Genomic DNA, 11,713 nt, shown 5'->3' with positions numbered 1-11,713 from the left:
TCGAAGTCTTTTGAGTCTGAAATTTAACCCAGAAAACGGGTCACATTAGGGTCAAATTGCTGGTGAAGGAGTCCGTGGATTTGTTTGGAACACTTATAAGAGTTGCTATATGGTGACAATGCTGACTGTTGCTAGAAACTTTAGTAACATTTTTCCACTGTTTGTAACATTTATAAATGTTGCTATTTGGTGACAGTGGTGTTTCAGGAACTTTTTCCTGTTAAGAGTATGATCTTATCATCAACAAATAGCTACTAACAGATATATAGGTCTAAATTTTATTTCCTTCCCAAAATGAAAGATAATTAAAATTTATTTGGAACAAATTGTTTCGGAATATCGGTCGGTCGGCCACTCCCACTACTGCAGCAGTAATCTAGTTTTATATATGATTTTACAAATTGGGAACAAATGTTTTATCAATATATAGAGGTTATTAATATATGGAGTTTTTACTGTATGTCTAACATACTCAAATCCAATTTCAAACCCTTAAATAATGTAGTCTTATATCTAAAACCATCCGTAAACTTGTTATCTTTATTTCGCTATTATAGACTTTAATTACAAAACAAATCCGTTAAATTATTCGCATCCAATCCGTCTATCGGTAGATTCCAAATTTGAAATCCGAAATGAATTAGATTGGATGCGTGGTGAAGACCAGTCCATACCGGCCACCCCTACTCGTTAATACGAATGAACTCGACTTCAGTTACAGTTTCAGGTTAAGCCCAAGCACATGAAAGGCATACGTGTTAAGTTTTGATTGGCTATTACACGTGTATATCCAACAGGGCTCACTGAAGCTGTAGTAGAAATTCTACCATTAGCACAGACCCACCCAGGGTTTCTTCTTTGTCTTCAGTCTTCTTAGATACAGAAACAGAGAGAAAGAAAATGTCTTCATCAGCTGCTTGGATCGGTTCGATATTATTCCTGGTGTATATCAGTGCATCAGCTAGTGCACTCTATGGACCTTCATCTCCTGTACTTCAACTCACTCCATCAAATTTCAAGTCCAAGGTAAAAAATTGATTCTGTGATTTTAATCTTCGTTGAATCCATATCTTGTGATCATCATCATTTGTAACAAAAACACAGTACAAATCAGATATTGACATATAAGAGTTTTATGTATTGGTCAAATATATAACATCATCCATGTGTATAGTACGCTTCAAAAACAAAAAAAATCCATGTAAAATAGTGTTTGTTCTATAATTTATCCTCATTAGGTTTTTTTTTGTTGTTGTCAATTTGTCATAGTTAGTGAATGAATTAACATTAATGGTTACTTGTAGCTTTTGATCCTAGATCTGGGTCTTCTTCTATTACGTCTCATAATGTGTTGTTTGTTAAACTAGGATGTGTGCATCAGTAATATATATAGGAATGCCCTTTCGTTATACAGCAAATGTGTGCATTTCTTTTTAGATCATTGTTGACTTACAAACAAGGAAGTCTTTGCTTTGTGTAAACTGTCATCTCATCTGTGAAGTTAATAGCATTTACTTGTCATTTGAATAGAATTTGATACTTTATTGTATTCATGAATTTGGTGAATTGGGAATGACACTGTTGATTGAGCGAGTAATAGAACCTAATTTTGTATCAACAGTTCGTAGTAATGAGAATTTGGGAATTGTGGCAGGTTTTAAACGCGAATGGAATTGTTTTGGTCGAGTTCTTTGCTCCCTGGTGTGGTCACTGTAAATCTTTGACACCTGTATGGGAGAAGGCAGCCAGTGTGTTGAAGGGAATTGCAACTGTTGCTGCTCTTGATGCGGATGCTCATCAAGCACTTGCTCAGGTTTGAAACCTTCTATTAACCGTATCTGTGTTCACGTCTTTTCTTTTTCCATTAACAGCTATTCTTACATCCCTGATATAAAAGTGGGAGTAGTTAAAGCCTGAACCTTTTGCCAAACATGCTTGTCGTTGACAAATGTTCTGCCGGCTATGCTTTTACTTCTTTATAGTTACTCGAAAGTTAGTGTAACATGTTGGTTAGGTTATGCCTCGTCAATGCGCTGAAACTCGTCAATGCTAATTGATTTATACAGGAGTATGGGATTAAAGGATTTCCAACTATCAAGGTGTTTTTTCCTGGGAAGCCTCCGGTAGATTACCAAGGAGCTAGAGATGCCAAAGCGATAGTCGATTTCGCATCTAAGCAGGTCAATCTGAAACCCTAACTCGAATTTAATTTACATTGTGTGCGTTTTTTATTTTATACTTTGGAGCTCAAAAGAAATGTTAACGTTTCACCTTCATTAACTTCCTTCTACACCATGAGTTGCATATAGTGATGTGCATATATAACTTAAAATGGGTGTGTTTTGAAGAAATTGTATTAAATTCAGCGGTACAATGAGATCAGTTAGGGCATATGTGATGTACAATCTAGTAATTCTTTTCGTAAAAGTGCAGGGAACACCATTAAAGCAACTACGAGCTCGTGTAACACTTCAGCTTGAGCTATGGCTGATGCCCTATCCATAAGAAAAAAACTCGTAGATCCCTTAAAGAGAAAGTTTGGTGTGCAAAATATTATGAGTTTTGAAGTGATTTCCTACATAAAAGCAGGTTAAATACCTTAAGGCATACACTAGGCATGGTCCCTTGATCAGTACTCTTTTGACTATATGCTGAGGTTAAGTGTTCATCATCAACACTTCTTACCCAATCTTGGCAGGTTATTTAACATGGACTTTTATGTATATATAATGGGGAAGATCGAAAATGTAAACTAAAATCCTGGAAGAATATAGATTTTAAGATAAAGATGAATTTCTCCAATTTTTGGGATTAGCTCTTGATGATAATCTACGATAATCTACATTATTTGTGGGCTTTAACTTTAACTACCATGGTTATAGTAACTGATCAAGCTAAGATTTATAACTTATGATCTGCTTCTAGTTGTAATATTTTAAACTCATGAATGTTAGTAACCTACTAAATTCTTTGTCAAATGATCTGCTATGTTTTATTGTCCAGAGTATATATAAACTCAACCCTTTCTTCTCTTGGGTTTGGTTTACTTTCCCTGACATATTTTCTTATCTTTAGCAAGAAATTTTTGTTTCTTTATGGATAAGTATTCACTAAAACTTTTCTTGTTATGGATAAGTAATACTAATAATTACTCCAAACGTTGAAAGTTAGCTAGTCTGTTCCCTCTTTTGAACTTTCAGAGTTCCTAAATATGGGACAGTTGTTTATTAATCTATAATGGTTCTATTTTTGTGCACAGGTTAAGGCTCTCATAAACGAACGTTTAAATGGAAAAACTAGTTCCGGAGGATCAAGTAAGAAAAAAGAACCAAGCGCATCCGTGGAACTGAGCTCGAAGAATTTTGATGATATGGTCACTAAAAGCAAAGATCTTTGGATCGTGGAGTTCTTCGCACCATGGTGAGCATTTCTCATTCTATGGTTTCCCAAGTGACTCTTAATACAGTTTAGGTGTATAACTCCTCAAAAAGTTTCACCATCACTATCTCTTTAGTTACTAGGTAATAAATCTGTATAAGATAACGTATGTGATTCCTCAATTTTTGACAGTCCCGACAGTTGTATGATTAATGTTGGCAATAGAAGTAAATGAAACACTTGTTATTCTTTTGTTTCACTTGAGAAATAACCGTTGTCTGAAACTCTATGACTTTCTTCAGGTGTGGACACTGTAAGAAGCTAGCACCTGAATGGACGAAAGCTTCTATTAACTTGAAAGGGAAAGTGAAGCTAGGTCACGTCGATTGTGATTCCGAAAAGGTAGTTTACTAAGCACAAAAAACATCTTTTGCTGCTTTCTTCTTGAAATTATTAGCAATAGTGATTCAGTTTGTCTGAAAACCTACCTCCAGATCTTGATTGTACATACTCTTCCTCTATGGGACGGTTTCCTGCTGTGGTTGTCAACAAGTTAGTTCCTAACGTGTTTGTGGCTTTTCCCTAAATGTCCTAGAATTAGGTTCTTATTTGGGTTCTCAAATTAGTTTTGTGATTCCATTACCTCACGCTTCTCCTATATTTTAGTTCCATCACCTCACGCTTCTCCTGAATGTAGATACCGTTAGAGCTGACTATGTTACTGATATTGCTTTTACATCTAGACATGAAGAATCTGTTCTGTAGGTTATATTTGGCTTAATGTCAAGATTCTACATTATAGTGTGCAAAGTGCAAAGAAGTACTCCCAGTACATCTTTCCTCGTGTTTCTGAAAATACAAAACTGACGCATATGCTCACCCCAGAGCACAATGTAAAACGTGCCTTGCCTATGGCAGGTATCCATACAACTTATGTTTTAATCTGAGAGTAAGCAAGATTTTCTAATGGTTATGTGCACATCACTGGTTCGATTTTTGTATGTAACAAAAACATAGCTTTCAGAAAGTATGTTAAATACATGATACTCTTTGGCTACTGTGAGTATCATGAATTTGTTCACATAATGCTCAAATTATATTTGTATATGTATGTATGATGACCTTTACTTTATTTTACAGTTGTATGTGAGATTTTAATCATTGTTGAGTTTTCACAAGCTTGTGACCATCATAACATACAAACTTTTTGTGTCTTTTGTCTTTATATTCATATGCATACTACTAATGTGGTTGTTTTGGCAGTCTTTGATGAACAGGTTTAGCGTGCAAGGTTTCCCCACCATCCTGGTGTTCGGTTCTGACAAAGATAAACCAGTTCCTTATGAAGGTGCAAGAGTTGCTGCAGCAATTGAATCATTTGCCTTGGAGCAGCTAGAAACCAATGTTTCTCCCCCTGAAGTGACCGAACTTACTGGACAGGTAGATGTCTTACCAGACCTTTTATTTTATCAGGATGCGGTTTCCTGGTTTGGGGATAAATTCTTGGCAATACCAGCCAGGTTCTAGTTTTTTAGCCCTCAAACCTTTTGCTCTAAATTTTTGGGGTTAAAAATGTAAATTTCATGGTGATCTTTTGTGTAGGATGTGTTGGAGGAGAAGTGTGGCTCAGCTGCCATCTGTTTTGTTTCTTTCCTCCCTGACATTTTGGACTCAAAGGCAGAGGGGAGAAACAAATATCTTCAACAATTGTTATCAACTGCTGAGAAATACAAAAGGAGTCCTTACAGGCAAGTAAAACTTACCCCTGAGAGATATATCACAGCTGTAAACGCTTGAATTAAGGTTTACTTGTCCTGTCATATAGGAAAAATGGAGTGTCATTTGTTTGGCACCAAAGTTGCACTTTCCTTGAACTTTTACGTTAGTCTTTTTAACTTGATCATCTAAATCCAATGACCAATTTCTCTGATATCTTTCTATGTTTTCATGCAAAAGGAACTCATGTTTCCTTTAGAACATGATGATGTCATAGCTTATGATGCTTTAGTGATAGTTTATCTGAAACACATGTCTCAATTTCTTATAGAAAACCCTAGTCCAATTTCTCATCTCATTTTTGATAAGAAAAAGTTTCTTACCCATTGTTTGGATTATGTTGTATTTATTGATCACTTCAAAATAAATGAAATTTTTGGTCTGTTTTGTAGCTATGTATGGGCAGCTGCTGGTAAGCAACCTGACCTAGAAAAACAAGTTGGCGTCGGTGGTTATGGATACCCAGCTATGGTGGCATTAAACTTGAGGAAAGGTGCTTATGCCCCACTTAGAAGTGCTTTCCAGCTTGAGCATATCATGTAAGTCTCGCTTTACTTGCACATTTTTAAATTATCCATTTGCCTTGGAAAGGAACAAGATGTTTAACAGGTTAAGTTTTCTTTCAGAGAGTTCGTGAGAGAGGCTGGTGGTGGTGGAAAAGGAAACCTACCTTTAGAGACCACACCAACAATCGTTAAGACAGAACCTTGGGACGGCAAAGATGGACAGATACTTGAAGAAGATGAATTCTCTCTTGAAGAGCTCATGGGAGGAGATGATACTACAGACAAAGATGAATTGTAGACTGACTTTAAAGGTGTAGAGTAAGGGTAATTTACGAATGAGGAGAAAAAGAAAAAAGAATTTATAGCATAATTGATCAGGATTCATGAGAGCTACGTCGAGTCTTCAGTGTCTAATTTGTCAAGGAATTGTATGAAACTCATCTGTCACCATTTTTCCTCAATAATCTACTGATTGATGAATTGTTTGTTCCCAAATAATTCATTGTTTCCTTTACAATTCTTCTTCTTTTCTTTATCCATTTCTGGTCAGGTAATGTGAGCACGGAAGCTTTGTAGGCCTCATGATCTACCTATTTAGTTGAGGTTCTTCGAGGAGTCGGATTTGAGAATAGATTTTTCTTTCAATTTTTATTTTATACTGTTTGGAAACCAAATTTGTCCCTTCTAAGCAGTGAAGCTCATGTAATAACATTTCCCAAACCTAAATATCTGCTGTAAACTGCAATGATGAAAGACCACCCAACTAGTTGGCATTTGCGCAAAATTGCTCATCAAGATAGTAAAAGATCTTTATATTAATACTTCCAAAGTTTTCACACACTACATATGCGTATCCGCACTAACAACACAACACAATAAAAATGCCTTGGCTCTGCATCCATGATGTAAGTCTGCCACTAGTCACAGCCGCACCACAAACTCCATCAGTCTTATTCTAATAAATAACTTAGAGCTCTTCTGCAAATTCCACTGTCGTTCACTGGACTCTGCAAATTACAGAACCAAATAGTTAAAAAGAAGGTCACTTTATGTAGTTAGAAAGTATAATTAATACTCGTACTTGAGAGAACTACAAGTTCAATCCTCATAACTAGTTCTAAGGGGTGTTCTTGTAAGTCTTTATATGGTGTCCAAGAATCTGGTGAAACAATAATGCTATTTCAAAACTCAAACAGTGAGAGGCCTGTGGTCTAGGTGGTTATCTCAGACTCTAAACACCCTTTGACAGGTGCGGCTGGCCAAGCAATCCACTGCCCTGGATCATTTCCCTTTTTGCCAAAATTCATATGCAACAACATTTTTCCTTGCAAAGTTAAAGGTCAGGCAAATTAAACATATCCTAACAAGGTAAATTATTACGAGTATATTCTTACACGGAATCAATGTGAAGATGAAGAAAGAAAGAGTTAGAGAACTTACTTAGAGCAATCAACATTAGGACTAATGGGGATGTTAAGTTTAAGCTTGCACAGAACAGGGAGTTGCTTCGCCTTATCAGTTTTAACTCCAAAAGAAGGTCCAGTCTGTTTCAAACATGCGCATAAACTCTGACGGTCAGCAGTAGTAGTAGCAAATTGGTTCAATTTCCGTGCACCATCACAGCATTCTTTCGTTGGAGAAGAATTACTACCAGACCCCATCAAATATGAACCACATGGGACAAGATCAGATACTGCATCTCCACATGACACTTCTCCAGTAACAACTTCACTGTTAATCATCAAAACCATGAACAGCATCATCACAAAGCTTACTAAAGATTGCACCTTCTTGCTGCCCATTGTTTCAGCACTATTATAATTCAAAAGAGAAGTTTGTTTTGTTAGTCACAAAAGTTTTGAGTGAAGAAGAATGCTTCATATGATGTGTTCAATTTATTGGGTCTAAGTTTCAAGGATTGGGAATATAGGGGGGTTATTTAATGTTTTCAACTTCCACCATCAGCTCTCTTCATTTCTAGCATTACTGGGGAAGTGAGATGAGTATGTTGGTGCACTATCATTTTCATACTTTGTCATAAGTGATGCATTGGTTGGGTGCAATCAACCGGATATCGGATCCGGTTTCAGTTTTGAGCTGGAAGAGTTTCTAAGGGCCCTTTGGTCCTGCTGGAGAGCTTCTCTGCCATTAACTTGTGTCTGACTAAAGTCTACCTTCTCACACAAGAGGCACCTATCAAACAAATCCATGCCTCCAGTAACCCGAGATATGACCCGTCTACCTTCTCTGCATATAGTCTAAAGTTTGATATAATTTCTTTGTCATATGTTATGAAGATTTCCATGAAAGGGAAGGAAAATTAGGAGTACCTAAGCACTGTAGGGTAAGGATAGTTGTCCTTTAATACAGTTTAGTGGACAGGTAGAAGTTACTACATAGTATATTCTCACTTTTATGGAGGTGTGGAGTCCAGCAGCATTTAATCCCAGGTCCATTTATTAAATTTGGACTTCTAGATTCGATTCCCAAATTTGGGTAAAAATCCTAAATATGAGAAACCAACAGTGTCATATCTACTGCTGTTGTGCATACCATGAGCTGGAAATCAAAACAGTGCTTCTATTCGATCTTTTTTCACATAGTGCTCCTATTGTTACATGTTGTAATAGTCGGTTTCAAGACAAAAACGGTGTGAGCAGCTCGACATTGAGCATTAGCATGCTCATGGCTTATAAAAATTTTCCACTCACTTGCATAGGGACCGGGTGCACACCTCTGCTATTGCAGGCCAGATTCCCTCATCTGCTCTATCTTGAGCTGCCGTCCTATGTTGGCCAACTCACCTTTGTATTGGTCATCCCCGTTGCGAAATATAATTGTTATTTACAGGTAAGATCATAGGCATGTGACAAGGGCCGCGAAAAACGTTTTGCTAACAACTGGTCCAGGGAAATTGTCAAAGACTGTATATAAAGATCCAAAAGTTGGAAGAGAGATGACAAATGACAACATTTACATTTACGCGTCTAAAATGTAGAGTAGAGAGATATCTTAAAGCATTGAATCCATCGAATGATTGTCTACATCTCCTTTGGGATCTCAGACAATTCAATATTCAAGACATCTCAAAAGGAAAATGTCAGTCCAAGAAAAAGAAAAATCTGAGTTTTGCTTTGCTCCCACGAACCCCAAAAGAGTTATTACAGAAGCCACCTGATAAATGGCTGTAAGTATTCCTAGTTCCCCGTCTTTTTATTTATTAGTGAAAAGATTTCAGACTAGTACAGTGTTTCAGTGTTACTTCATAGATTGTTCTTACACATAAGAATACATTAATACTTGCTCTTGGTTCATCCAGCAGCAAGGATCCCATGTTCCCAAGTTTGGTGATTGGGACAGTGACAACATTCCTTACACTGCATATTTTGAAACTGCGCGCACAGAGAAAGGCTCAGTAGCGAAAAGAATAAATCCAAATGATCCTGAAGAGAATCCTTATGCATTCTTTGGAACGATGGGCCATGAAAACCATGGATATTATAATGCAAAGAAATTAGCACGAAACAGCTCAGGAAGAAAGACGGTAGAGAAATCCTACGAGGAATATCCAGAGAAAGAAGGACAACAAGTTCACTTAAAGAGTCGAGACCAGAAGAGCATTCGCTCTGAATCCAGCAACGAGAAAAGCAATTCTGACTTTTCACTTCTGCAACAAAAACATCGGTCCTCAAGGTCCATTGAAAAGAGAAGCCAGGGAGAATTTAGTGGCATCCCTCCGATGTCACCACCACCTAATCAAATAAGAAGTGGGACGAGTATACCAAATGATACTGTAAGTTGCTTGCATCTGATATTTTCTAAGCGCTCTAAAACGTAGTCTTTGTTTGCAATCAGCTAACTGACTTGTGTAAATTATATGGGCTAGCGACATCACAAAGCAGCATCAGTTCCGAAGTTCGGTGCTTGGGATGAAACAGACCCTAAATCAGGGGATGGGTTTACAATCATCTTTAACAAAGTAAAAGAAGAGAAGCAAATTTTAGCAAATAACTTTCCGCCTATTTGCCCACCGCCAACAAATTACTCCAAAGAAAGTTCATCGAAGGCACCAAGGGTACATTTCTTGTATACTTCATTTCCTCTAATGATTAAGTTGATTTGATTTTGTAAGTCAAGATAGATAATCTAATTTACCGGTTATGCAGAGATGCTGCTGTCTATTTTAGGGAGAGGTGACCAGGCTTTTTTGCTGGAAGTGCCTGCATGGCAACGGTTGTTAGAGGCGACTTATAGGCTCTTCTGTATGTTAATTTGTTTTTTTGTTTCACTATGCAACTTATGGAAACGATCCGTTCATGTACCCTGTTCTTTACGGACGTAGAGTACTCTGCCTATTCATCTAGCTACTACTTGTCTGTCATCATTAGTTGCGTTTGTATTTCGTGTGTGTTGAGTGCATTGGCTCGTAGTGTATGCAAAATTGGAACATTTAAGTTTTCATATATATTCCCTACGTTTTAGGAAAAGTGATGCCTTCACTTTTTTAATTTGTCAATTTTCACTTTCTTGCAATTTGGACATAGGAGTTGCTATGTCTCGGTACGGTGGCAAGATCCAACCATCCCTTTGATAATTCAACTAGAATGCAAGACGCTAATAGAGTTAGAAAAAAAAAAGAAAAAGCATTCCATTAAATTAAAAAAAAAAAAATTAACGAAGGAAATAATGACAGTCGACATCAATATAAATAAAATAAAATCAAGTTCGTTTAAAAGTTAAAGATGATATTGCCCACTTAAAAACTAGCTAAGCCAACCAAGGTGATCTTGATCAGTAGGAGTACTCCCTTGTGACCAGTTAGGTTCAATCCAAGTAGAGTTGCACATCTCCTTTGTGTCATAGAAGTTCGTAGCAGCATCAATATTATTCTGTTGTGCTCGAATAGAGTAGTGGTACCTACATGTGTCAAGAGAATAGAATAATACGCCTTTTCCATCTTTATGTAATCTAGGGAAGTAGACCTTGTTCTCCATTTGACTATTGGGAGGAGCAATTGCTGAGCAACTAGAGGTACTGCTGATGAACAACATATGTTTTCCCAAACTTTCAACTTTAACCCAGACCTTGTTGGTCTGGTCCAATCTAAATACTCCGACCGTTTCTCCGATCGGCCCTATATTCACTAGTAAAAGATTCCCGTTACACTCTACCAAGTAACATGGAAATGCATCATTAAACTGTTTTAAAGGCTTGTTGTAAACTTTCCAATCCAGTCCATGGTTGTTGTCTCTGTCATTTACAACACAACATCCTAAAGTTCCAGAATAATCTAAGCAGAAGAAGCCTGTGCGGAAGAAACCCGGATTGTTGAAACATGGCACAAAAGAATCATCAAAGTTCTCACTGACTAGATACCTCCAATGACGGCTTCCTCTTTTAGTTGAGTAGATTGAGATTTCCTTACCGTCGATACGTTCGACTGCAAACGCTACACAGTCTGGACAAGTAGGTAAAGACGAGAATGACATACCACTCAAGAATAACGCTCGGCCAACATCAGGAAAATCAGGAAGTCGGATCACCACTTTTGTGAAGGGTGAGGCAAACTTGAAATGTAAATACGAAACAAAGGATTTACGTGGTTCGGCTACAACCTACATCCACGGGAGAAGAAAAAGGTTTTTTCTTATTATGTATCAATAGAAGTTACAGAAGCCTCTTATAAGAATTCCAGGGAAGATATCTTTTTTGAGGAGATACTAAACATAATGGCAGATATATTGTTACCATATGTTGACACATATATAGAACTAAAATCCCATCGGATATTTCTTCTCCAATCAACACTCCCCCTCGAGTTGGTGCGAAGATGTGGATTGAGCCCAACTTGGACAATATGTCATGGAATGTTGCAGCTGGTAACCCCTTGGTAAAAATGTCTGCAAGTTGTTGATGACTACGCAAAAAAGGTGTGCAGATTATCTTGGCCAACATCTTTTTTCTAACAAAGTGACAGTCCACTTCTATATGTTTCGTACGCTCATGAAAAACTGGATTTGAAGCAATATGCATAGCGGCTTGGTTATCACAAA

General features: G+C 37.2%; 4 protein-coding genes across 5 annotated transcripts; 2 read left to right on the top strand and 2 right to left on the bottom strand.

Moving 5' to 3' along the window:
• Positions 1-834: 834 nt before the first annotated feature.
• LOC113348531 (protein disulfide isomerase-like 2-3) lies at positions 835-6,177 on the top strand. The gene is made up of 9 exons (XM_026592339.1): positions 835-1,026; positions 1,655-1,813; positions 2,067-2,180; positions 3,260-3,420; positions 3,681-3,780; positions 4,642-4,818; positions 4,981-5,126; positions 5,547-5,693; positions 5,781-6,177. Exons 1-9 carry the CDS (start codon positions 901-903, stop codon positions 5,956-5,958), a joined length of 1,308 nt encoding a protein of 435 aa, XP_026448124.1. The 5' UTR covers positions 835-900; the 3' UTR covers positions 5,959-6,177.
• A 274-nt stretch (positions 6,178-6,451) lies between these two features.
• On the bottom strand, positions 6,452-7,582 carry LOC113348532 (non-specific lipid-transfer protein-like). The gene is made up of 2 exons (XM_026592340.1): positions 7,101-7,582; positions 6,452-6,667 (listed from the first exon to the last, which is right to left on the bottom strand). The coding sequence occupies exons 1-2, from the start codon at positions 7,460-7,462 to the stop codon at positions 6,658-6,660; spliced, it is 372 nt and encodes a 123-aa protein (XP_026448125.1). The 5' UTR covers positions 7,463-7,582; the 3' UTR covers positions 6,452-6,657.
• A 1,051-nt stretch (positions 7,583-8,633) lies between these two features.
• Positions 8,634-10,129, top strand: LOC113353752 (RPM1-interacting protein 4-like). 2 transcript variants are annotated; one of them, XM_026597251.1, is made up of 4 exons: positions 8,634-8,847; positions 8,983-9,453; positions 9,547-9,735; positions 9,827-10,129. In XM_026597251.1, the coding sequence occupies exons 1-4, from the start codon at positions 8,842-8,844 to the stop codon at positions 9,845-9,847; spliced, it is 687 nt and encodes a 228-aa protein (XP_026453036.1). In that variant the 5' UTR covers positions 8,634-8,841; the 3' UTR covers positions 9,848-10,129. The 2 variants fall into 2 exon arrangements, with proteins under 2 accessions (XP_026453036.1, XP_026453035.1); XM_026597250.1 differs by having other exon boundaries at positions 8,980-9,453.
• A 294-nt stretch (positions 10,130-10,423) lies between these two features.
• On the bottom strand, positions 10,424-11,149 carry LOC113351671 (F-box/kelch-repeat protein At1g57790-like). Its single transcript, XM_026595614.1, has one exon. It carries the CDS (start codon positions 11,147-11,149, stop codon positions 10,424-10,426), a length of 726 nt encoding a protein of 241 aa, XP_026451399.1.
• Positions 11,150-11,713: the final 564 nt, after the last annotated feature.

This window comes from Papaver somniferum, chromosome 2 (genome assembly GCF_003573695.1).
Source record: "Papaver somniferum cultivar HN1 chromosome 2, ASM357369v1, whole genome shotgun sequence".
In the NCBI taxonomy this organism is placed as follows: domain Eukaryota; kingdom Viridiplantae; phylum Streptophyta; class Magnoliopsida; order Ranunculales; family Papaveraceae; genus Papaver; species Papaver somniferum.
The sequence above is the reverse complement of the archived record's forward strand: the minus strand, read 5'-3'. Positions and strand labels throughout refer to the sequence as shown.